Here is a 27,684-nt window from a genome sequence, read left to right on the forward strand (position 1 = left end):
TCCCCTCTCCGGGTCCCTGGGAGGCCCCCCTCCTATCCTGATAGCGCAGCTCCTGCTCCGTGTCTTCCCTGGAGGGACCCTAGTCGCCAGCGGCCCTCCCGCCTCATCGCATCCCTGCGGGGCACACTAGAGCAAGGTGTCACTCCCAGCCTAGCGTAGGGAGGGGCATGTATATGTTCACATTCCTTTAACAAATGTTTGCACCCCTAGCATTAACTTTGAGAAAATAAAGGTGAAAAGCAGTCCCTGCTTCCGTGAAACTAATCTGGGTGAGGAGACAGTTTACAGATTTATTTGGGACCATCCCCAATAACTGTCTAATTATAAAGTGATTCAAAGCCAAGGAAGAGCCTGCAGAGAAATGGGAGGGGCTCTGACCAGAACATGGCAGATGCCAGCTCCCCAGGCCGCCTACTCCAGGCCCCAAGCCCACGTCACCCTTACCTCTCCCCGGAAGCTGGGAATCGGGTAGGGCTTGGTGGGCTGTGACTGGGGCTTCTCACCCAGATCCTGTGCTCCCTGGGTAAGGCTAGGACCCGTTCTAGCCCCAGCCCCTTGGGTTTGGCAGGCACTCAAGTCAGGGTGGTTTTAAGCTAAAGGATTCAGACAACTTCTGGGTATTAAAGGTGAAAAGAGATTCAACAAATAACACCCCACCAAGCCTTTTACTCTTTCCGAAAAAGCGGTTGTTCCACAGAAAGCCCTAGCGCTCCATGTTTGTGACAAAAGCCCATGCCTTAGGGCTGCTGCCAGGAGAAACGGTAAGAGCCAGAACTCCCCCACCAGCAGCACTTTCTGCAATACAGACAGTTTATCAAATATAATTTATTCAGAATAAAAATACAGTGTTTTAAGAACTTAATTACAAAAGGCTGAGAGCACCTAAAGGCTGAGCAGGAAACGGCCTGTAGCAGCACCAGGTCAGGTCAGGGCTAAGAACTGCAGCAGAGTCAGGCTTTCAGGGGAGGCTCTACCAGTCCCAGCAGACGAGGGCTGCAGGCAAAACCACCCTGCTACGCCAGCCCTCCTCATCCCAGGCCGCCCATCTACCCACTGTGGGCTCCTGCTCAGAGCCAGGACAGCCATTCCCTGATGCACCCACAATTATCAACTAACATCGTGTACCTCACCCCAAATCACCTCCACACATTCACAATGCAAGAACCTGTTATCAGCATGGCGTTTAGTGCAGCAAATCATGGCCTTGGTTTCTGAAAGTCCTGCATTACTGGCTGTGAGGCCGCTTGGCCACAGGGGGCTGCTCCTTCTCCTGCTTCAGCCACCTCTCCAGAAGTCCTGCACTGCCTCTCTTGGTGGGCAACGGGCTCCTCTGCAGGAACTGGCTGGACCACTGGGGCACATCTGACTCTGCCTTTGGGGGTGTTTTAGGATCTTCTTTTTTGGGTGACTTTGTGGCCAGCCACCTCAACATCTGGCTGCGGCCACTTGCCTTGGGCTCCTGGGAGAAAGTAGAAAAAGCTCAAACCACTTTTGGGAGGAAGGCCAACTCCAAGGGAAGAAAACAGAAGAGGTATTAGATACTGACCCAGGCTTGGAAAAGGTTACCAAGGGCCAAATGGGGCCCTCTGATCAGCAGTGGGAAGAGAGGAGCAAGTGAGTGTGTCCCAGGAGTGCAAGGGAAAGGAGCTCTCAGAGAAAGCTTCCCAGTGGAGGTGTGTGGGATCAGTCCAGGGAGAGAGCTGGTGGGCATTCCAAACTCCTGCACAGAATGAAGCAGTCTCAGGAGAAAAATGTAGTTCAGTGTGTCCAGGCACAGTGCTAAAAAATGATGCTGGAGACACAGGGCTTCAAACAGATTAAGGGTTCAGACGAGGGCTGAACTGGCTCAGCTGTTTCTCAAGTGTGCAGCACCTCAGACAGCACCGCTCCCTTTTGCTTGCCTTACATCCTGAAACTGAAGGGTCTGAACTGGCTTAAGGCCACCTCTCCAGAATGCAAAGTATTTTGGAGTGAAGACCAGGACAGAAATGTGGCAGTGTCTAGTACAGAATGAATATATAATTATATTTTTAGACACATCTAATGAAATAAGTGTCAAGGTTGCAGGAGTCTGCCGAGAACTGAGACAAAAAAGTTGATACTGTGGGCATGGAAAACTTTATAAATGTTAAGAAAAATGAGGGGTAGCTGTTGCAATCACAGTCCTGAACACTTCTCAGTCATTTTAAGATGTCTGTTCCTGGAACCTCAGAGCCATGTCCTGCCTCCGATCCCCCTCTGCCACCTAAATCTTTATCCCCGCATGTCATTAGGGGCCAGCTTTTTGCTCTGGAACTTCCCACTGCAGGCCTTTTGCCTGTTCCCCTTCCCTTCAAAAACATCTTCAGGATTCTTGACAATTCTAAGTCAAAGTTCACAGCAGGTGTGTCCTCAAACCCTCCTGAAGAAGAACAAGGATTGGAACTCCTCCAACTTAGAGCTGGTAAAGCAGAGGTACAGAAAAGAGACTTAAAAAAAATCACACAGTTGGTTGCAGACAGAGATACAACTACAGTCAAGGGCTCCTCTGTCCTTCTCACCATGGCCATCTCGATCAGGAGTCCTCAAACTTCGCTTTTAATCAGGCTCCCTGACAAAGCTTCCTAATATACAGAAGTGCCAGCCCAGCCCTGAATATAGACTCAGTAGGTCTAGATAGGGTCCAGCACTTAAGAGCTCTCCTGAGGACACAGTCACAGCCAGCTTTGAGTCACTGCACTGCTCGACCTTGCCATGCACAAGGAATATGACTTTGAGGTGGCTGAAATTAAAGCTCTGATTATTATATAAAGGCCATATCCTAAAAGAAAAGGCTACATGACAGAAGACAGAAAGGGCTTTCAAGAGTCACAGGCACCTACCTTTTTGACCAGTAAGTTGACAGGAGCCAGACACTCAGGAGTGTTGTTTCGGGAGTTGTTCACCACGGGAGAGACTGGATGGAAGGTGATGTTCTCTGTGGGGTGAATTAACTTCAGAGCTTCTTGAGTTGAGACCTCACCAAAGTCAAGCCATTTAGAGACTGCCTCCTCTCCATCTAATATGGCAGGCATCCTGGCCAGTACAGTCAAGACATTGGTTGGGAGAGGAGGGCGAGGGTAGGGACAGAAGGGAAAGAAACTTGAGTCAGATGATAGAGCAAATCAGAACAAGGAGAGGCCTGCCCTCCCTCTGCACCTCACACACTCATTGCTGCCATGTGCTCTCTGAGCACAACTTGACAGGGCATGAAATCGAACACTAAGACAGCAGCTTATAAGGCTTTACAGCAAAGATGGGCCTAGTGCTAGGACTGGATCCAGTGCAATCCATGTACATGCCAGCAAACGGGTGACCTTTCTAAGATGCCCCAGCCTAGAATAATAAAGGGAAAATAGATGCTGGAAAACTTGCCTGTCAGTAAGAATCTCCAGCCTTACCAGCTATGACATTTACAGTAAGGAAGAGCTATCCACATAATTGTGAATGATAGAAAACTGCCTTGGAAAGCAAAGTGGCTAAGGTGACTTCTGGTATCCAGGAAGATGTTAGGAAAAGATCCTATGTTTATCTTCTAGTTTTATGTCCTAGGCCAATGCAAAGCACTTCATTGGTGGGTGTAAAGTTGATCTGGGGAGATAAATGCATCTAGTAATTATTATAACTTCCACAAATCAAACATACTCAAGAAATACTTGAAGTCTCTGAAATTCAGATGCATTTTTATGGTGAATGGCATTTCTGTACTGTATTATAGTTTAGTTGGCACTAACTGGCAGCACTATACTTTTCTTAATAGCATATAAAATAATGGCACATTAAAAAAACAGTGTCTTGGATGAAATGGGAATTTATTTTAAGGCGATTGGCAAAAAACAGAACTATATCACATGAAAGCATGATTCTGCACAGAACACTTAGCACAAAGCTACAACAGGTAATCTTGTGTGTGCAGCATTGTGTTCTCTTGAGCAAATCAGAAATCACTTGGGAGGCACTCAGATCTGTTCCAGTGTAACTGATATATATCAATTTAAGGATAAAGAAGACTTTGCATTCACTTACACAGTTTTGTCTAAGAAATGCCAGGGGAACAGAAGCCTACCCAGCTGAACTGAGCCTTGCAGGACACACAAAATGTGCACACCTCGAACACTGACAGCTGCCTTGACTTGTAGCCTATTATCCTCCAAAGTTGTTTTACTCTTATTTTGCATTTCTGAACTTCTATGTTAAAAAACACTTCAATATCCCAAACATATCTAAGCTCCCTACTCAAAATATGCTAACCATTGCATGTAAATGGGACACTTTTAAGTCCTGAGGAGAAACCTGAGATAATAAAGCCTCTTGCAAGTAAAGAGGACATGTGGTATCTCCTGTGGCAGACATAATGGGTCCCCATCAGCAACAGTGCTGTGCCAATAAAAGGGATGTCTGGGGCCGGGACAACTTCAACAAGTGTTATGAACTCAATACCATCAGGCCTAAGGGAAGAGAAGCAACGTAAAGATCCTTTAGCATGCGGATTAAAACAGTAAACAAGTGAAAAGTTGGAAGCTGTCTCACAGAGAGAACGCACTGTCTGTATGTAAAGACCTGAAATACCCCAGAGCAGGCTCCTTTCAGTGTTAGTACTGGCTGGTTTGGTCATCTCAGTGATGCACTTTCCAAAGTTTCTGGTGTAGGAAGAAGACACAAGCATGGATAAAAATTTGGCTAAAGAATCTAATTGAAGGAGGAAGCTATACATTGGATCAAAATGTTCAACTGTGATTACATATGAATCTATCATCAACACATACCTTTGAGGAACTACATTTCAAAGGCAGAAAAGCATACCCCATGATTTAAGACCACAAAAAGATAAGACATTTTGCATAATCTTTCTCTCACCATTTCCTAACAACTCAAGTTGCAACTCTTCCCAACACTTCCACAAGAAAATTTTGGGTATCTTTAAGGTAAAGGGCTATATTTATTGTAGCACCTATGTATTTCTTAACTACTTAGTGTATAAAACTGTGGTACTATTTTTAATAGACTTCTATTATTTTTGAATGTGTCACTTTTCCCATAAATCTTGGGTTTTCATTGTACAATTCTGTGTAGTGTGGTGATTTTTAGGAATGCATGTTTTATTATAGCCAAATTGACTGTAATGGTATCTTGCAAAGCAACTTTTGCTCTTTAAATTTGTGCATACAGAAATTGTGAATTCCAAAAGTTACCTATCTAAAATCAAAGAATATGATTTCACTTATATGTGGAATCTTAAAAAACCAAACAAAACAGAAATGACTCATAAACATAGACAGAGGAATGCTGTAGTTACCATAGGGGAAGCGGGTGGGGGAATGAGTCAAATAGGAGAAGAGGATAAAGAGGGACAAACTTCTAATTATAAAATAAATTAGTCACAGGGATGAGAGTACAGCATAGGAAATATAGCCAATAATATTGTAATATCTTTATATGGTGACAGATGGTAACTACCCTTATTGCGGTGAGCCTTTAGCAATGTACAGAACTGTGGAGTCACTATATTGGACATCTCAAACCAATATAATATTGTGTATCAACTATATTTTAATTAAAAAAATAAAATCTAAGAAAGTAACACTACAAGCAAAGAGAACAAACTCCGAATTGTTCTGGACCTAGGATAAGAAGTGGGACTTGCCTGGGGTGGATGTCATTCAAGCCTTTGCAGGAATCCACTGTGATGATGGTGTAGGAGTACAAAAGGTCTCCTCCCTCTGGGGGCTCCCAGCAGTCAAAGATCCCGGCCATTGTCAGTAGCCTCCAGTTGTTCCAGACTTCCTCCCAGTCCTCAGGACTGTTTATGGCCCCAATGCTTCCTGACTGGAACAAAATACAGGGGCAGATTAGATCCTAGCAGCCCCTTCCTACATAGGGACTAGGTACACTACAGACTTAAGAGACTGGCAATCGTTTCAGACATAATTCAGCTCATGCCTATTAACCTCTCTTGATCTACTGTCACCAAAGGCAAGAGGCTCAGCAGCAAGTATCTACTGAAGTTATAGGTTTATGTTCTCTTAATGCTTTCAGAATACAACATAACACCCTCAGTGGGCCTTCAGGCCCTCCATAATCTGGCGCATCATTCCAGCTTCCACTACAAGGTTAATTTGAACCAAACCCAGCTGCTTGTAAATGAAGCCCTCGTATGATTTCATGCCGTTTCCTGCCATAGCAACCTTCTGTTCTCATCATGCCAACTCCTAACACCACCTAAAATTCAGTTCAAGACCTTCAGAACACTGGAAAGAGCATCACCTCCACCCTAACAGTAAGAACAGAGCTAGATAATCTACAAAATCATGATTTTCTTAAACTCATCACAGAACTGAGATAGCAGGGCAACCAATCAGCCTGAACTTTGTGGAAAGGCAGGGCCCTCCAAGGGGAGTTGAGACACAAGTACTAGCTTTCTGGGGGCAACAGAAAGAAGACAAGGTGTTCACACAGCAGGTGGGAATTCAGATAAAAGTATGATCAAATTGCTAAACACAGAGCGTGGGCTAGCCTGAAAATACAAAACCCCTGGGAACCACAGACGTTAGGGGAGTTTGCATCAGCTTGCAGACTCCTCCCCACAGACCTCCTGGGGGCAGAGCGGGAGACAGGAGAGCCTGCCTTGCTGGCGCACGCTTACAGGAAGGAGCTCTTCTGCATCAGCAAAGGCAGGAAGCTTTGCCTGTTAACTTCTCTCTGAAGAGCAAAAGCCATTAGAGGGGCCAGGGGAAGGGTCATAAACCCTATCACTCCTAAGATACAGGTAAAGACCCGCTGAGATTGCAGAAGGACCACTGAGAAAGCCTGAGCCTGAGGCAGAGACACAGCTCTGCCTACCAGTGAGACTGGACCAAGGCAACAGAGAACTCTCTCCTTCAGAGGGGCAGGCATGGGACAGGCAACAGCAGTCTAGCTCTGGGGAAGCAGGGCCAAGAGCATGGAGAGATCCTCTCTAAGGCACAGGCTCAAAGGGAAGCCCTGCCGCTGAAGCGAGCAGGACTCCTGAGAAAACCCCTCTGGGAAATCAACCCTTACGCTAGACACAGGGTGACAACAGAAATTTAAAGCCTGTAGTGAACAAAGGTAATCATAACAAAACCCAAACCCAAGACTGACTCAACCTCACAAATTAATGGCCTGATAGAAGAATAAGCGTATCCACTTCCAGACATTAATATTATTTATCTCAGTCTCTGTCCTACATACTATGTCTGGCAATCAATCAAAGATTACAAGACACACAAAAAAGCCAAAAAACACAATGAACTGCCAAGAGATGTAGAACTCTCTAACAGAAGCGACTGGAGATTACGTTTCCCAAGTGATGAAACTATCAGAGAAATTAAAGGAAGTTTAATTAGTATGTTAAAGGTTCTTACAGAAAAGGTGGACTTGTATGAACAGGTAAGGAATTTTGGCAAAATAGAATCAGGCAGGTCAACATAAATTACCCAATCAGAAACTCTGAGAAAAAGAGAATGCAATATACAGAAGAGAACATCCAAGAACTATGGGACAATATTAAATTGTTTCATGTGTAATTAGAATCCCAGAAAGAGAAAATGGGGCAGAAGAAATATTTGCATAGATACTGGCTGAGAATTTTCCAAAAATTATGGAAGACATCAAACCACAGATCTAAGAAACTCAGAGAACATGCCACATACACACATACACACACCCCCTACACACATATTCAACTTACTGAAAATCAAAGAGAAAATCTTGAAGGCCTTGGGGAAAGAAGACTGGTGGACATATTATACACAAAAGGAGGAAAATACAAGAATTACAACAGACTTTTCAAAAAGTATGAGAGCCAGAGACAACATAGTACTTTTAAAAAAATGCTCAAAAAACAAAAACAAAAACAAAACACTGCCAACCCAGAACTCTATACAGAGTGAAAATACCTTTCAAAGGTGCCAGATGCTGGGGGCAGTGAGTGACTAATAATGGGTATGGAGTTTCTTTTTGGGGTGATGATAATGTTCTGAAATGAGACAGTGATGGCTGCCCAACATTTCAAATATACTAAAACCCATTATACTTTAAAAAGGGTAAAGTTTATATGTGAATTATCTCTCAATTTAAAAAATGAAGAACGAGATACTTTTTCAGACAAACAAAAATAAAATTCATTACCAGAAGACTTGCACTACAAGAACTATTAAAGGAAGTTCTTAAGGCAAAAGGAGTATGATACCAGATAGAAACTTGGATGTACCCCAAAAGTGGAAACAGTGAAAATGAAGATGAAATGAATAAAATTTATTTATCACACATATATAATTGACTGTCTAGAGAAAAATGGTAGTTATGTATTGTGAGTTGATAGCATATAAAAAAGTAAAATGTTGCTTGGGGAGGAGCCAAGATGGCGGTGTGAATAGGGCAGCAGAAATCTCCTCCCGAAATTATGTATTTTTGAAAATACAACAAACACAACTAATCCTAAAAGAGAGACCAGAAGATACAGTACAACAGCCAGGCTACATCTACATCTGCAAGAACCCAGCGCCTCACAAAGGAGGTAAGATACAAGCCATGGCCCAGTGGGACCCGAGCACACCCCCCCACCCCAGCCCACCACCAGTGGGAGAGAAGTCAGAGCGGAGAGGGAGTGGGAGCCCAGGACTGCTAAATACCCAGCCCTAGTCATCCGCCCCGGGAGCGCAGACACACATTGCATGGTGTGCTGCATATTAGGGAAATGGAACAGTAAAACTTGCGAGCAGGTCCCCACGGCCGGAGCTGCTGGGACAAAAGAAAAGCGAGTGCTTTTTGAAAGTCCTAAAGGGACAGGGACTACACAGCTGGATGGAACTGTCCTGGCACACACAGCCCAGCAGCTGGGAATCCCAGGTAACTCCAGGCGCCCTAACCCCCTGGGCGACAGTGCAGCTCTGAAGCCCCTCATGGTGATAAATAGCCTCCTGTCCATTCCCCCTCCAACGTGGCCCCGCCACAGCAGGGGAACAGTCTCAGAGCGGCCATGCCCACAGCAGCAACCCAGAGCCTCCTCTGCAGCCGCCCGGGCCAGACTCAGAGGAAGCCAGGACAGGGCGCCAAGGGTCGCTGTTCTCGCAGGAGAGCACACCTGGCACACCTGCCTCACCCTGCGGGGCTATGGGCTGCCTCGAGGGCTGCCCTGCCCACTGTGGCTCAGGAAATAAAACCAGAAGCTGCTCCCCGTGTGCAGGTAACTGGCACAGGCAGCGGAGAATGGCAAGGTGCAGGAAGGGACATTGTTCTCCCAGTTGACACACATGCCAAATGCCTACAACTACCTCTATTGCCATGAAAAGCTAGAAGAATTTGATCCAGTCCAGAATCACCCAGACAACCCCCGAGGGGGAGCCCAGGGAGATCGATTTAACCAATCTTCCTGAAAAAGAATTCAAAATTAAGTTCATAACCATGCTGATGGACCTGCAGAGAAATATGCAAGAGCTAAAGGATCAAGTTAGGAGAGAGAAAGAACACAGAAATAAAACAATCTCTGGAAGGACTTAAGAGCAGACTGGATGAGGTGCAAGAAGTCGTTAATGGAATAGAGATCAGAGAACAGGAACATAGAGAAGCTGAGGCAGAGAGAGATAAAAGGATCTCCAGGAATGAAAGAATATTAAGAGAACTGTGTGACCAAGCAAAATGGAACAATATTCACCTTATAGGGGTACCAGAAGAAGAAGAAGAGAGAAAAAGGGATAGAAAATGTCTTTGAAGAAATAATTACTGAAAACTTCCCCAAACTGGGGGAGGGAATAGTCTCTCAGACCATGGAAGCCCACAGATCTCCCAACACAAGGGACCCAAGGAGGGCAACACCAAGACACATAATAATTAAAATGGCAAAGATCAAGGACAAGGACAGAGTATTAAAGGCAGCCAGAGAGAGTAAAAAGGTCACCTACAAAGGAAAACCCATCAGGCTATCATCAGACTTCTCAACAGAAACCTTACAGGCCAGAAGAGAATGGCATGATATATTTAATGCAATGAAACAGAAGGGCCTTGAACCAAGAATACTGTATCCAGCACGATTATCATTTAAATATGAAGGAGGGATTAAATAATTCCCAGACAAGCAAAAGTTGAGGGAATTTGTCTCCCACAAACCACCTCAATAGGGTATTTTAGAGGGACTGCTCTAGATGGGAGCACTCCTAAGGCTAAACAGATGTCACCAGAGAAAATAAAATCACAGCAAAGAAAGCAGACCAACCAAATACTAACTAAAGGCAAAAAATAAAATCAACTACTCACAAAAGCAGTCAAAGGAAACACAAGAGTACAGAATAAAATACCTAACATATAAAGAATGGAGGAGGAAGAATAAGAAGGGAGAGAAATAAAGAATCATCAGACTGTGTTTAAAATAGCTTAATAAGCAAGTTAAGTTGGACAGTTAGATAGCAAAGAAGCTACCCTTGAACTTTTGGTAACCACAAATCTAAAGCCTGCAATGGCAGTAAGTACATATCTTTCAATAATCACGCTAAATGTAAATGGACTGAATGGACCAATCAAAAGACACAGAGTATTAGAATGGATAAAAAAGCAGGATCCATCTATATACTGCTTACAAGAGACCCACCTCAAACCCAAAGACATACACAGATTAAAAGTCAAGGGATGGGAAAAGATATTTCATGCAAACAATTGGGAGAAAAAAGCAGGTGTTGAGTACTTGTATCAGACAAAATAGACTTCAAAACAAAGAAAGTAACAAGAGATAAAGAAGGATATTACATAATGAGAAAGGGGTCAGTCCAACAAGAGGATATAACCATTATAAATATATATGCACTCAATACAGGAGCACCAACATATGTGAAACAAATACTAACAGAATTAAAGGAGGAAACAGAATGCAATGCATTCATTTTAGGAGACTTCAACACACCACTCACTCCAAAGGATAGATCCACCAGACAGAAAATAAGTAAAGACACAGAGGCACTGAACAACACACGACAACAGATGGACCTAATAGACATCGATAGAACTCTACACCCAAAAGCTGCAGGATGCATGTTCTTCTCGAGTGCACATGGAACATTTTCCAGAATAGACCACATACTAGGCCCCAAAAAGAGCCTCAGTAAATTCAAAAAGATTGAAATTTTACCACCCAACTTCTCAGACCACAAAGGTATAAAACTAGAAATAAATTGTACAAAGAAAACAAAAAGGCTCACAAACACATGGAGGCTTAACAACATGCTCCTAAATAATCAATGGATCAATGACCAAATTAAAATAGAGATCAAGCAATATATGGAGACAAATGACAACAACAGCACAAAGCCCCAATTTCTGTGGGACACAGCAAAGGCAGTTCTAAGAGGAAAGTATATACAATTCAGGCCTATTTAAAGAAGGAAGAACAATCCCAAATGAACAGTCTAAAGTTACAATTATTGAAATTGGAAAAACAGAACAAATGAGGCCCAAAGTCAGCAGAAGGAGGGACATAATAAAGATCAGAGAATAAATAAAATTGAGAAAAATAAAATAATAGAAAAAAATCAATGAAACCAAGAGCTGGTTCTTTGAGAAAATAAACAAAATAGATAAGCCCCTAGCCAGACTTATTAAGAGAAAAAGAGAATCTACACACATCAACAGAATAAGAAATGAAAAAGGAAAAATCACGATGGACCACACAGAAATACAAAGAATCATTAGAGAATACTATGAGAATCTATATGCTAACAAGCTTGAAAACCTAGAAGAAATGGACAACTTCCTAGAAAAATACAACCTTCCAAGACTGACCAAGGAAGAAAGAGAAAATCTAAACAGACCAATTACCAGCAAAGAAATTCAATTGGTAATCAAAAAACTACCAAAGAGCAAAACTGACGGGCCAGATGGATTTACCGCAGAATTTTATGAGACATACAGAGAAGACATAATACCCACACTCCTTAAAGTTTTCCAAAAAATAGAAGAGGAGGGAATACTCCCAAAGTCTTTCGATGAAGCCAGCATCACTCTAATACCAAAACCAAGCAAAGACCCCACAAAAAAAGAAAATTACAGACCAATATCCCTGATGAACATAGATGCAAAAATACTCAACAAAATATTAGTAAATCAAATTAAAAAATACATCAAGAGGATCATACACCATGACCAAGTGGGTTCACATCAACAAAAAGAAGGACAAAGACCACATGATCATCTCCATAGATGCAGAAAAAGCATTCGACAAAATTCAACATCCATTCATGATAAAAACTCTCAACAAAATGGGCACAGAGGGCAAGTACCTCAACATAATAAAGTCCACATAAAAAAAAAGGCCATATATGACAAACCCACAGCCAACATCATACTTAACAGCGAGAAGCTGAAAGCTTTTCCTCTAAGATCAGGAACAAGACAGGGATGCCCACTCTCCCCACTGTTATTTAACATAGTACTGGAGGTCCTAGCCATGGCAATTAGACAAAACAAAGAAATACAAGGCATCCAGATTGGTAAAGAAGAAGTCAAACCGTCACTATTTGCAGATGACATGATATTGCAAATTAAAAACCCTAAAGACTCCACTCCAAAACTACTAGAACTGATATCGGAATTCAGCAAAGTTGCAGGATACAAAATTAATACACAGAAATCTGTGGCTTTCCTATACACTAACGATGAACTAATAGAAAGAGAAATCAGGAAGACAATTCCATTCACAACTGCAGCAAAAAGAATAAAATACCTAGGAATAAACCTAACCAAGAAGTGAAAGACTTATACCCTGAAAACTACAAGACACTCTTAAGGGAAATTAAAGAGGACACTAACAAATGGAAACTCATCCCATGCTCCTGGCTAGGAAGAATTAATATTGTCAAAATGGCCATCCTGCCTAAAGCAATCTACAAATTCAATGCAATCCCTATCAAAATACCAACAGCATTCTTCAACAAACTGGAACAAATAGTTCAAAAATTCATATGGAGCCACCAAAGACCCCGAATAGCCAAAGCAATCCTGAGAAGGAAGAATAAAGTGGGGGGGGATCTCGCTTCCCAACTTCAAGCTCTACTACAAAGCCACAGTAATCAAGACAATTTGGTACTGCCACAAGAACAGACCCACAGACCAGTGGAACAGAATAGAGACTCCAGATATTAACCCAAACATATATGGTCAATTAATATTTGATAAAGGAGCCATGGGCATACAATGGGGAAATGGCAGCCTCTTCAACAGATGGTGTTGGCAAAACTGGACAGTTACATGTAAGCAAATGAAACTGGATCATTGTCTAACCCCATACACAAAAGTAAATTCAAAATGGATCAAAAACCTGAATGTAAGTCATGACACCATAAAACTCTTAGAAAAAAGCATAAGCAAAAATCTCTTGGACATAAACATGAGCAACCTCTTCATGAACATATCTCCCGGGGCAAGGGAAACAAAAGCAAAAATGGACAAGTGGGACTACATCAAGCTGAAAAGCTTCTGTACAGCAAAGCACACCATCAATAGAACAAAAAGTCATCCTACGGTACGGAAGAATATATTCATAAATGACAGATCCGATAAAGGCTTGACATCCAAAATATATAAAGAGCTCACACACCTCAACAAACAAAAAGCAAATAATCCCATTAAAAAATGGGCAGAGAAGCTGAACAGAGAGTTCTCCAAAGAAGAAATTCAGATGGCCAACAGACACATGAAAAGATGCTCCACATTGCCAGTCATCAGAGAAATGCAAATTAAAACCATAATGAGATATCACCTCACACCAGTAAGGGTCGCCACCATCCAAAAGACAAACAACAACAAATGTTGGCGAGGTTGTGGAGAAAGGGAATCCTCCTACACTGCTGGTGGGAATGTAAACTAGTTCAACCATTGTGGAAAGCAGTATGGAGGTTCCTCAAAATGCTCAAAATAGAAATACCATTTGACCAGAGAATTCCACTCCTAGGAATTTACGTTAAGAATGCAGCACTCCAGTTTGAAAAAGACAGATGCACCCCTATGTTTATCGCAGCACTATTTACAATAGCCAAGAAATGGAAGCAACCTAAGTGTCCATCAATAGATGAATGGATAAAGATGTGGTACATATACACAATGGAATATTATTCAGCCATAAGAAGAAAACAAATCCTAGCAATTGCAACAACATGGATGGAGCTAGAGGGTATTATGCTCAGTGAAATAAGCCAGGCGGAGAAAGACAAGTACCAAATGATTTCACTCATATGTGGAGTGTAAGAACAAAGAAAAAAGTGAAGAAAGAAAATAGCAGCAGACTCACAGAACCCAAGAATGGACTAACAGTTACCAAAGGGAAAGGGACTGGGGAGGATGAGTGGGAAGGGAGGGATAAGGGGGGAAAAAAAAGAAAGGGGGCATTATGATTAGTATGTATAATGTGTTGGAGGTGGGACACGGGGAGGGCTGTGCAACACAGAGAAGACAAGTAGTGATTCTATAGCATCTTACTACTACAATGATGGACAGTGGCTGTAATGGGGTTTGTGGGGGGGCCTTGGTGATGGGGAGAGTCTAGTAAACATAATGTTCCTCATGTAATTGTAGTTAATGATACCAAAAAAAATAAATAAATAAAACAAAATAAAATGTTATGACAGTATACCAAAATATAGGAGGAATCAGGAATACATTGCTGTAAGTCCTTATTCTACACAAGAAGCCATGCAGTATTTGGAGGTAGACTGTTATTAATTTCAATGGTGTATTATAGGGCAGCTACTAAAACATTTTTAAAAGAAAAATAAAGCAACAGTGGAAATGAAATGCAGATTAATTAAAAATTGATCAAAGATCAAAATATAAAGGTACAACTACAACGCCCTTAGAAAAGAGGGGTAAATCTTCACGACCTTGGATGTGGCAATGCATTCTGAGGTATGACAGCATTACAGGTACCAACAATGAAGGAAAAACAGATACACTGGATTTCATCAAAACTACAAACTGTGCCTTAGAGGGTAGTATCAAGACAGTGAAAAGACAATCCACAGAATGAGAGAAGACATCTAAAAAATTATATATCTGGGGAGGGTCTAGTATCCAGACCATATAAAGAAGTCTTACAGCTCAACAATAAAAAGACAACTCAGTTTAAAGGACTTGAATATATAGTTAAACAAAGATACACAAATGGCCAATAGGCACACAGAAAGATGGTCAGTGCAAATCAAAACCACAATGAGATACAGCTTCACACCCACCAGGATGGCTATAATTAAAATACAATGAAAAAAACAAAACCTAACTAAGAAGAAGCTGGTGAAGACATGGAAGAACTAGAACACTTATACACCATGGGTGGGAATATAACCAAAAAATAGTGAAGATGGCATCAAACAGATACTTGTGTACCAATACTGATAGCAGCATTATTCACAATAGCCAAAAAGCGGAAACCTACATCTCCATCAACTGCTGAATGGATAAACAAACCATGGTATATTCACACAATGGAACAGTATCTGGGAATGAAAAGGAATGAAGTGTTGATATATGCTACATATATGAACTTTGAAAATACCATGCAGGCTAAGAGGCCAGACACATAAAAGGATACACATTGTTTAACTTCATTTATATGAAATGTCCAAAATGGGGAAATCTGTAAAAATAAAGTAGATTAGTGGTTGCCAGGGCAGGAAGGAACAGGGAATAGAGATAAACTGCTAATGGATATGGGCTTTTGGTGGTGCATGTGTGAGACAAGGAAATGTTCTGAAATTTGATAGTGAAGACAGTTGCACACTTTGAATATATTAAAAAATCACTGACATGCATACTTTAAAAAGGTGAATTTTATGGTGAGTTATAACTTAATTAAGCTGTTATTAAGGGGAAAAAAAATTCTACAAGGGAAGAAAAATACGGCCTCTGGATTAGTTTCCCTGTACGTTTCCCAATACGTACTGGGAGTGCTGATGACACCTCCTTTTCTGCTTTGGCCTGGGGGAAGTAGATGAAGTATGGCTGCCTTTGGCTCGACACCAGACATCGCTGCCACTCGTAGAATCCATCTGCCAAAACAACACAGCGTCTTCCCTTGCCCAGAGGGACCTGAGGGAAAATGTAAGATATGGTCTTACTGACAGAATCTTGTTTCACGGACTTGAGTTAAAATCTCAGGTCCACCAGTGTGGGACCGTAGGCAGTTATTTAATTTCTCTGTTCTTCACTTTTCTTATGTATAAAGTCACTACTCACACAGGGGTTGAAAGATTAAATAATGTACATAAATGGCAATAGGTCTCTAACAAATAGGCACTATGGTTGCTCCTCTCCAAAGTGGGTCCTCCAGAGTCATGCACCCCAGTGTTCATCACCTCCTATGAGGCTAGGTCACACCGCCTTACAGCTTCCGCCCCGCCCTCCTGGATCGTGCGCTCTGGGAGGAGGCAGATGCCATGTAAGAAGACTGACAGTGGGCAGCCCCAGCCAGGCATGTGGAGAGGCTTCCAGCCATCCCACCAACCCGAGCTGAGATGTCAGACGTGTGGATGAAAAAGCCAGCTTGCCCCAGCAACCATCTGATTATAACTGCCTGAGAGCCTCCAAGTGAAAACCATCCAGTTGAGCCCAATCAACAGAATAGGAGAAACAATAACAAATAGTTGTTTTAAGCCAGGTTTTGGCAGTTTTTACACAGTAATAAACAGAACAGTACTCAGCATTAACTAACACCTGGGAACCTTATTTCCTAGGTGTGTAAGGCATCAACAGCGCTGTTAGAAGGGAGAACAGACCAGAACATGTGCCTTTTCCCGAGACCAGCCTCCTACCTTGAAGGACCGCTTCTGCATCATGGTGTCACTCCGGCAGTTGGTGGTGTTGAACTGCAGCTTGGAAGGATCACTTTCTTTGAACCAAGATGGGACCAATCCCCACCGCATGGGGGCAATGATGCGCTCCGATGAGTCTGCACCCTGCCACGGTAAAAGATTAAGGCCCAGCGAGATTATAATGAAATTTATTTATTTATTTTTATTAAGGTATCATTGATATACAGTCTTATGAAGGTTTCACAAGAAAAACAATGTGGTTATTACATTCACCCTTATTATCAAGTCCCTCCCCACACACCCCATTGCAGTCACTGTCCATCAGTGTCATAGATGCTAGATATAATGAAATTTAGAAAACCAAACTTAGCACATGAATTACATTACTATTAGTATCAAAACACAAAGACTACAGAGATGATGACTAAAAGGAAAAGATCCTAGTTGTAAACAGCTTTAATGGTGCATCATGATGTGAGTGACAGAGTTCTTCAGCAGTCACACTTGAATGTCAGACATCCCGCCTGGGTCGGGTGCGGGTGCAGAGGTCTATCAGTTCCTGTAGTTTTAATGTGTGCTCACGATGGGAGCAACACAGTGCCCGCCCTGCAGTACACCTGGTCCCAGCTCTCAAGGAGAGCATGCTAGACAATCACAATACAGTGAGCTACATGCCATGATCGAGGGATGCAGAGGGTGCCATGGGGGCACACGGAAATGTGCTGAACCTCAAAGGGCTTGCGCTGTAACCTATGAGACCAAGGCACACAGAAAAATATTAACAGGCTAAGGGCCATATGAGTGGTACATACAATGAGTATCAAAGGATTTCAGTGGAAGACTGATCTGTGAAAGATGGAATGAAGAAATACTGGCTCCACAGAAGGGGCAGAAAGGGCAGGGGTGGTGGGGGAGTGTTCTTGAATTGGATCTCACAAGAAGTACAGGATTCAGAAAGAGAGAGGGAAGGCCAGATAAAAAATTATGAGCAAAAAAGGCCATGTCAAGAATGTGCAGGAAGTGGTTTTGTGCAGAAAAGAACAGCAAACCTGACAATGTTATTTTTAGGAGGTGTTTGCTTTAAAAGGTTGACCCTAGGTTAGAGTGTGGGAACCTGGTTCTTGAGTGTTCCCACGTCCCTAACGAATAAGGATGGTTTACCGTGCTTAGTATATTTGTGCAAAAATAAGGTTTATGCTAAACACCTGCTTTCCTTCTGGGAATCTGGCATTTTTTTAAGGAATAAACTGTTTATTAAACATTCTGATTCATCAAGTCTTTGTTGGGGCTCTGTGCTTTTTTTTTGAGGTACATACAATACAATGCCCAAATCTTAGTGTACCGCTTGATGAATTTTTTACATGGGTATACACTTATGTAGTCATAACCCAGATCAAGATACCAAATAGTCTAATGTTTTTCCCTTTGCTTCTTCAGTCTGTGGCTTTATCCTCACTGCTGTGTGACATGCCCTGCTCCTACCAAAACATGCACCACACATGCATAAAAAGGCCTGGGGCCCATTTAATAGCTAGACCATCACATGTCACTTGCTATATATATATATATATATATATATAGTATTTTGATTAGCAGTACCATATCAGCATCTTAATGCCAGGTGCTTGTTAAACAGATAAATCCTTATTAATTCAGATTAATTGGGTGAAGTGGTACATATGGCCAGTGTGAGCACAAAGTCCATCTCCTGGAGTGGCCTAGGATATGCTGTTCTATTGAACGTACAGCAACAGAGACCCAGGGCTGTTAGCTAGAGGGCCTCTGCAACATCCTGACACCAAATGCCATGGTGTATTTTTCCTTACATATATGTATAACAGTAACAATATTATACACAGCAGTAATAGTAGTATAACTCCATTCAGGTTCCCAGACCCTATTCCAATGTGTGTAAGTATGTGGGAGGGGTTCTTCCCACACATACTAACACCAAGCAATTCTTGAACATGAGTAGGGTGTCGGAGAACTCAATTCTAATGCTTTCTGCCAGGAGACAGCATCAGATTCCCAGGTTAAGGGCTCCATCCTACAAGACTGCCCTCCACCCCTACTCCACATGCCGGTCACAGGCCCCAGGCAGTTACCTGAGCTTCTGACCTACCGGCTACAGAGTGGAGGTTCCCCCAACCTTCCCCTTAGGTTCCTTTAATTTGCTAGAGCGGCTCACAGAACTCAGGAAAACATTTTTACCAGTTTAATGAAGGATACTGTGAAGGATACAAGTTAACAGCCAGGTGAAGAGAGACAAAGGGCAAGGTCCCAAAGGAAGGAGCATCTATCCTCACGGAGCTTGGGGCCTGGCTCGGTGGCAAGTGGAGGTGTTCTGGCTCCCCCAGCACAGGAGCTCTCTCCGACGAAGGAGCAGGATCCCACCGGGCAGAGTGGGCAGCCAGAGCAGAGAGCGAGAGAGCGAGCTCTTCTCAGGGCTTTTGTGAGGGCTTCACTGCATAGTCATGATTGATTGGCCATTGGTCAATCGAACGTTCAGCCCCGCCCTTGGGTGGGGGATCAAAGTCTCTCATTAACATGACAAAACACCTGTTTCACCTTTAAGACTGCAGTGTTTTCATGGACTGTGAAGGCCAAATATACCTGGGAAATATATATTTGGTCATATGAATGACCAAATATGTATTTCTTATAATTCATCATATCACATGAGTCCGTACAGTCTTTGCCACCACTGGTGGTGTGAAAGCAAAGAACAAATGAGCATGGCTGTGTTCTAATAAAGCATTATTTACAAAAACAGGTAGTGGGTTAAATTTGGAATGAGAAGTTAGTTTGCCAGCTTCTGGCATAAAGGAAATAAGGCCTGTGTAAGAAGACCCTGGTTCAAAAGTCCCTTCTCTGCCATTTATGAGACTGGACTAGTCCCAACCTGCTGGACCCTCAACTTTTCTTATCTATAAAAATAGAGTGAACAAGTCTTACCTTGCAGGATCATTAAAATACATAGCATGGAAAACCTAAAAGAAATGGACAACTTCCTAGAAAAATACAACCTTCCAAGACTGACCAAGGAAGAAACAGAGAATCTAAACAAACCAATAACCAGCAAAGAAATTGAATCGGTAATCAAAAAACTACCCAAGAACAAAACCCCCGGACCAGACGGATTTACCTCGGAATTTTATCAGACATACAGAGAAGATATAATACCCATTCTCCTTAAAGTTTTCCAAAAAATAGAAGAGGAGGGAATGCTCCCAAACTCATTCTATGAAGCCAACATCACCCTAATACCAAAACCAGGTAAAGAACCCATCAAAAAAGAAAATTACAGACCAATATCCCTGATGAATGTAGATGCAAAAATATTCAACAAAATATTAGCAAACCGAATTCAAAAATACATCAAAAGGATCATACACCATGACCAAGTGGGATGCATCCCAAGGATTCAAGGATGGTACAACATTCGAAAATCCATCAACATCATCCACCACATAAATAAAAAGGACAAAAACCACATTATCAACTCCATAGACGCTGAAAAAGCATTCAACAAAATTCAACATCCATTCATGATAAAAACTCTCAACAAAATGGGTATAGAGGGCAAGTACCTCAACATTATAAAGGCCATATATGACAACATCATACTGAACAGCGAGAAACTGAAAGCTTTTCCTCTAAGATCGGGAACAAGACAGGGATGCCCACTCTCCCCACTGTTATTCAACATAGTACTGGAGGTCCTAGCCATGGCATTAGACAAAACAAAGAAATACGAGGAATCCAGATTGGTAAAGAAGAAGTTAAACTGCCACTATTTGCAGATGACATGATATTGTACATAAAAAACCGTAAAGACTCTACTCCAAAACTACTAGAACTAATATCTGAATTCAGCAAAGTTGCAGGATACAAAATTAACACACAGAAATCTGTGGCTTTCCTATACACTAACAATGAACTCATAGAGAAATCAGGAAAACAATTCTACTCACAATAGCATCAAAAAGAATAAAATACTTAGGAATAAACCTAACCAAGGAAGTGAAAGACCTATACCCTGAAAACTACAAGACACTCTTAAGGGAAATTAAAGAGGACACTAACAAATGGAAACTCATCCCAAGCTCCTGGCTAGGAAGTATTAATATTGTCAAAATGGCCATCCTGCCCAAAGCAATATACAGATTTGATGCAATCCCTATCAAATTACCAACAGCATTCTTCAATGAACTGGAACAAATAGTTCAAAAATTCATATGGAACCACCAGCGACCCCGAATAGCCAAAGCAATCCTGAGAAGGAAGAATAAAGTGGGGGAGATCTTGCTTCCCAACTTTAAGCTCTACTACAAAGCCACAGTAATCAAGACAATTTGGTACTAGCACAAGAACAGAGCCATAGACCAGTGGAACAGAATAGAGACTCCAAACATTAACCCAAACATATATGGTCAATTAATATATGATAAAGGAGCCATGGACATACAATGGGGAAATGACAGTTTCTTCAACAGATGGTGCTGGCAAAACTGGACAGCTACATGTAAGTGAATGAAACTGGATCATTGTCTAACCCCATACACAAAAGTAAATTCAAAATGGATCAAAGACCTGAATGTAAGTCATGACACCATAAAACTCTTAGAAAAAAACATAGGCAAAAATCTCTTAGACAGAAACATTACCGACTTCTTCATGAACATATCTCCCCAGGCAAGGGAAACAAAAGCAAAAATGAACAAATGGGACTATATCAAGTTGAAAAGCTTCTGTACAGCAAAGGACACCATCAATAGAACAAAAAGGTATCCTACCGTATGGGAGAATATATTCATAAATGACAGACCCGATAAAGGACTGACATCCAAAATATATAAAGAGCTCACACACCTCAACAAACAAAAAGCAAACAATCCAATTAAAAAATGGGCAGAGGAGCTAACAGACACTTCTCCAAAGAAGAAATTCAGATGGCCAACAGACACATGAAAAGATGCTCCACATCGCTAGTCATCAGAGAAATGCAAATTAAAACCACAATGAGATGTCACCTCACAGCAGTTAGGATGGCCAACATCCAAAAGACAAACAACAAATGTTGGTGAGGTTGTGGAGAAAGGGGAACCCTCCTACACTGCTGGTGGGAATGTAAATTAGTTCAACCACTGTGGAATGCAGTACAGAGATTCCTCAAAATGCTCAAAACAGAAATACCATTTGACCCAGGAATTCCACTTCTAGGAGTTTACCCTAAGAATGCAGTAGCCCAGTGTGAAAAAGACAGATGCACGCCTATGTTTATCACAGCACTATTTACAATAGCCAAGAAATGGAAGCAACCTAAATGTCCATCCGTAGATGAATGGATAAAGAAGATGCAGTGCATATACACAATGGAATATTATTCAGCCATAAGAAGAAAACAAATCCTACCATTTGCAACAACATGGATGGAGCTAGAGGGTATTATGCTCAGTGAAATAAGCCAGGCGGAGAGAGACAAATACCAAATGATTTCACTCTTATGTGGAGTATAAGAACAAAGAAAAACTGAAGGAACAAAACAGCAGTAGACTCACAGAACCCAAGAATGGACTAACAGTTACCAAAGGGAAAGGGACTGAGGAAGATGGGTGGGAAGGGAGGGATAAGGGTTGGGAAAAAGAAAGGGGGCATTACGATTAGCATGTGTAATGTTGGGGGGGCACAGGGAGGGCTGTGGAACACAGAGAAGACAAGTAGTGATTCTACAGCATCTTACTACACTGATGGACAGTGACTGTAATGGGGTTTGTGGGGGGTACTTGGTGAAGGGGGGAGCCTAGTAAACATAATGTTCTTCATGTAGTTGTAGATTAATGATACCAGAAAAATAATACATAGCATGGATAGAGACATAAATTACAGTTTGATTATTTCCTAAAGTTACAATTAAAACAAAATGTAAAATGTTCCATATAATGGAGATTGTTAAAGCCATGAGAAAAAAGTTTCTTAGAGAGTAACAAGCATAGGATTTAACCTGGGGGGTTCAAAAAGAAAAAGGGAGAAACGAGGGTGTAGAGTCCAAGTAAAGCACTCAGAGAGACAAAGCACAATGAAAATGGCCAGGAAGATGGAATTCCAGGAAAGGAATCATCTGTAGTGGTTTCCAAAATCTTGCTTGTGTAAATTAATCACCCCCCCACCTCTCTCTCTCTCTCACACACACACACACACACAAAGTCCACTCCCGTTATTCACAGCAGTTTGGTTCAACCAAGTCACTGCGAACACTGAATTAGTGAATACTGAGCCGCTCTTGGGGGAAATACATGATTAGGGTTCCACGAACCTATGGAGACATTTTTACCAACTGATCAATACATAAGCTTGTTTTCTGTGTATTTCTGTTTAAAGACTCTTTAGTCTATATTATTCTTGTTGAGTACACACCCTACAACATTGTAACTCATGCCTGAATGAAGTTTATCTAACACATGTATTTTCTCTATAAGGAATATTACAATCTTCCTGCACTTAGGAATACTAGACAGCACTTTAGCACTCTGCTTGGGGGCAATTTTAAACAGTGACATCGCCACAAAAAGGCACAGAAATGTAAAAAACCACTAAATCAACTGCAAAAAGGACACTTGTGTATAGTAAAAGTGATATACAAAGGTAGTTTTGCCTTAATCAACCTCAGCTGGGAATGTGTACATCAGGTGACTCAAAATTTCCACCACTCTGTATGTCCATGAATGACTATTGTAAAAGTGACATGTATATTACTTTTGGGGTTACAAATAAATTCTACAGGTAGGCAAATTTGCAAACATGGATTCTATAAATAATGAGGATAAACTCGTGTGTGTCTGTGTATGTTCCCCCTTAGAGACAGAGGCAGCTAAGGTATATGGTACACCAAGATGCAAGAAAAAAGAAATTAATGTGTGTGTAGGATAACTAAGGAAGACTACCATAGAAGAAATGGTAGGGTAGAGAATGTAAATCCAAGGGTTAATCTCATCTAGATAAAAGGAAGAAAAAGAATGCATGAAAACAGAGTTTTTGTAAATTTTCTCCAAGAATTAAATGTGCCTTCCAAGCAGAAGAGTCTCGTTGTCCAAAGCATAAATGAGTAAGACTGGTAACGGCCAGCTCAATGGTCTCTCCTCAGACAACTGCAAGATAATAATCTTCTAAATTTGGGTTTCTCAGCATGGGGCAATTCTGATACCTATATCCCCCACTCCACCCCCAAAACATGGTGGGAGAAGGAAGGGGTTTACTACTGGTACCTAGTAGTACCAACGATGGCATTAAACACTGTACACTGCACAGGACAGCTTCCACAAAAAAGAACTGTCTCACCCAAATGTCCATAGTACCAACATAGATGGTACTTCCAAATTCAACTGATCACCTTCAGCTTGAGTGTGTTTTCTGGGTAACTGTAAACCAAAGCCAAGCCTGTGGTTGCCCCCTACTGGGAATGATGAATAGAAAGTGGCTGAGGAGCCAATATACTGAAAATTTTGCTCAGTATTAGTCATTGTTTCCTCTGCCCTTTTGGACCTGTGACCAAACCAGCTGGTGGCACTGGGGTAGATAAATTAAAGAGGAAGTAATTTGCAAATCAGTGGTTTCAAATGCAAATGCTGCAATCTATACCCATGTGTTGGCCGTTGATGATATGGATTAACGAACTGCTGCAAGGATTCTAATTTTGTTTTACAATTTACAGGTTTGAGAAAAATGAAACCTCAAGTATTTATCAGAATCAGGAAATCCTAGCAATCTTAACAGAATATGTTAGGAATGTGGAGTCAAAACATTTATCAGCAAATTCATACCACTTCCGGAAAAAGAAGGCTACCACTTTCCTTGGGGCTCCATTTTTCCCATTCCTAGTTCCAGGAAGCATCCCTGGAACGGGGACAGTGGTCTGGACCTTAGTCCAAGCTCTGTCTCTCACTGACTAGGTAACCTAGGACAAGTCACAATCTCTCTACACTTCTGTCTTTACGTCTGTTAAACAAATTTTTCTTCCAGCTAACATTCATTCTATAATTCTAAAGATGTGGTACAAAGAGAACCAAGGCCAAAAAAGAATAAGGATCATACACTTAATTCTTTTCTCTCTTTCTACTTCCGATGCCTTCCTTATGAGATGTTTTATCTTTTTCCTTTCCCAGTCAAGACTCTCTCTGATATTTATTTCATTTTGATTTCCTTCTCACTAAACACAGTTTTTTGTTACAACAGGGAAGTATGCACCCACTAAAAATAGCTCAAGAATAAACTATTTCATGTAAATGGCTTCATTCCACCAGAAAGATCAATGTTATTTGGTATATGTTCATTTCAAATAATGTAAAAATGAGTCTTGTGACTACCGTATTATCACAAGAGTACTGGAGGGTATGTAGCAGGGGTATAGTTAACTTCATAAAATGATTTAAGCATTGTGGATCAAACAGAAGAAAAATCCAGGATGTAAACAGTCATAATTTTAGAAAAACATCAAGGGCATTGAAAATACTTAAGACATAGAAAAACTATTAACTCTGGAATAAAGCACTTTATTACACTGCACATGAACCCACACGAACTCTCAGGAGGTAAAGCAAAGGACCAAAAGATGACTAAATTACTGGTCACTCCAACACTACACAGGTAAATACTATAAATACAATTAATGCAATTAAACTTGAAAACCAAACCAAACACATCTGTTTCTTGTTTTAGTAAAAGACAAACAAGAAGATTGAAAACACAAGCAGAAAGAGTAGAAACTTTCCTGTTCAAGAAACATCAGAGGTGTTTTAGGTTACCTAGGTTTAATCCTGCCCTAGGGCTATAGAGATTCTGATTCAGCTGGACTGGTAAGAACCACGGAAATCTTTTTTTTCTAAAGATACTTAAATAACCCTGGTGTTTGGTGAGGTTTGAAAGATGCTGTCTTAAAAAAATGTATTCAAATACAAGGCACATATAAATTTGGCATGCTTGAGTCGAGACGAATACGTCCTGTATATGGAAAGCACTTAAACGGAGCCTGAAGAACACTGAATCATCATCCAAGATTAGAATATACTGATAAAACTTCTCCTTTCAGGGAGGCCCAGAGTGGTTCTCAGCTGGGGGGTCTGAATATGTCAGTAAAGAGTTAATGTCACCTCAGTGGCTGAGAACATACCAACCCGAGAAGCAGATGACCATCACTATGACGCGCGGGAACTAGAACGGTGCGGATAAAGCGGTTACCTTCTCAAAGTGCAGTCGAGACAGAAGCACTGGGCTATTTGATTGAGGGCTCTTGTTGTAAGAGGGGCAATACTTGTCGGGGTCCTTCCACTCGGGGAGCCGCTGCTGGCCCTGCCCATCGTGATAGGCACAGGCTCGTGTGAGAACATCTCTAGGTAAGTGGCAGGATGTTCTCCCACACATCCTTCGGCACCGCCTCGCACCACCTTCGGATCACAAAATATTAGATCTCACGCATTCTTGAGATTCCCACTGGACTCGACTCCGGCGGAGCACCAGCTGTGGCTCCGTGTAACCACGTCTGAAGTTCCCCCCAGGAAAACAGATCCAGCCTGTTCTGCCCACCACGTAGGCCCACTGTCTAGCTCCAGGCAAGGCTCCTATTTATTTTTGAATCAAGTATGAGGAGCCGATCCATACATACTGCCTGCAATAAGATTTCCCTGAAGGTCAGTGTCTTTAGCTTAGAGTTTAGGCCCAGGAAGGCCGAAGGGGGGGATCTGTGGTCCCGTCTGGGCCTACACGCTCCTTCCTCTTGGGGCCTCTGTCCTCCCTCCTTCTCCGCTCTCTTCCCGGGACTAATTAGGGCCACACACCCGCGAGCACCTGCCGCTCAAGGGCGGCCCCCGGGGCGCCGGCTCCGGGTGTTGGAACTCGGCCTCTTCCCGGTGCCGCGCGGCTCTCGGCGCCACCCACGCCCTCAGCCGGTCACGACAGCCTCCGCGGGCGCCTCACCTCGGCCCCCGCCGCCCGCCCCGCGCCGCGCCGCTCTCCCCCGCACGGCCCTGGCCTCACCCCGCCTCAGCCCGGCAGCCCAACCCGCGTCGCCTCAGCCCCGCCGCTCTCCCAGCCCCACCTGCGCTTCCGCCGCGCGGCCCGCTAAGCTCTCCTCGCGCCAGGCCCTCGGACTCGGCGGGCCGTTAGGCCCCGCCCCCACAGAGGTCAGCCCCACCCCTAGGGGCCTGGCTCCGCCCCCAAGCTGTTGTTGCTGCGTCGCTCACACCCCGCAGTAATGAGGTGCGGGAGCCAAAATCTGTATCTTACCGAAGTGCCCCGGGAGAAGACTATGATTGCCTCTGCGGACTCCCCGGTCCAGAGGCTCTGGAAGCCCCACTTCCCTTTGTATCCAAACTTCTGCCTGCGGGGTTAGCCCTAACCCCACCCCCGGGCCCAGGGTCTCAGGACCAGTCTCGCTGGGCGGCAGGGCCCTAGATGCGTCCCAGGAGCCTGAAGTGCCCTTCTCTATACAGCGGGAACGTAACTAGGTGCCAAGTCGTAAGGGTGATCTCAGGAAACATTCTCGTCTCAGTGTCACTGAGTTTAGGACAAAAATTGAGAAACCATCACGTCCACGAATCACACAAGTCCCTTTCAAACTTCAGCTGGGAGCCAGGATGAGGCTTTCCAGGCCCTCACTTTCTCCCCACCCCCAAATCTGAATCTCTGAGAGTGAGGCGCAGACTTTTAAGAACAGCTTCACAGGTGTGTTTCAGCCATAAAGATGGTCAAACCACCTGGCCTGAGTTGAAAAGAGCTGCTGAGGTGGCCGCTGGGCCTGCTCCCTTGGGACACTAACCAGGGATTTCTGCATCTGCAGCCAACAGGGTCGGCTAAGGGCTGTTCTTCC

At 42.7% G+C, this 27,684-nt stretch overlaps 1 protein-coding gene across 1 annotated transcript; it reads right to left on the bottom strand.

Moving 5' to 3' along the window:
• Positions 1 to 807: 807 nt before the first annotated feature.
• Positions 808 to 26,991, bottom strand: HMCES (5-hydroxymethylcytosine binding, ES cell specific). The gene is made up of 7 exons (XM_036911535.2): positions 26,914 to 26,991; positions 26,058 to 26,263; positions 16,824 to 16,967; positions 15,955 to 16,101; positions 5,663 to 5,844; positions 2,862 to 3,054; positions 808 to 1,459 (listed from the first exon to the last, which is right to left on the bottom strand). The coding sequence occupies exons 2-7, from the start codon at positions 26,238 to 26,240 to the stop codon at positions 1,226 to 1,228; spliced, it is 1,083 nt and encodes a 360-aa protein (XP_036767430.1). The 5' UTR covers positions 26,241 to 26,263; positions 26,914 to 26,991; the 3' UTR covers positions 808 to 1,225.
• Between the last annotated feature and the right edge of the window lie 693 nt (positions 26,992 to 27,684).

The sequence above is a fragment of the Manis pentadactyla genome, chromosome 1 (genome assembly GCF_030020395.1).
Source record: "Manis pentadactyla isolate mManPen7 chromosome 1, mManPen7.hap1, whole genome shotgun sequence".
NCBI classification, from domain to species: Eukaryota; Metazoa; Chordata; class Mammalia; order Pholidota; family Manidae; genus Manis; species Manis pentadactyla.

What these genes read in the sequence shown, in the direction of transcription:
- HMCES (XM_036911535.2), bottom strand. Translation starts at nt 26,240, where the DNA reads ATGTGTGGGAGAACATCCTGCCACTTACCTAGAGATGTTCTCACACGA. An exon ending in CTCGACTGCACTTTGAGAAG is followed by an intron (nt 16,968 to 26,057) that starts GTAACCGCTTTA and finishes TTACCGTGGCAG; the next exon opens with GGTGCAGACTCATCGGAGCG. An exon ending in AGGTGTCATCAGCACTCCCA is followed by an intron (nt 5,845 to 15,954) that starts GTACGTATTGGG and finishes ATTTTGTTCCAG; the next exon opens with TCAGGAAGCATTGGGGCCAT.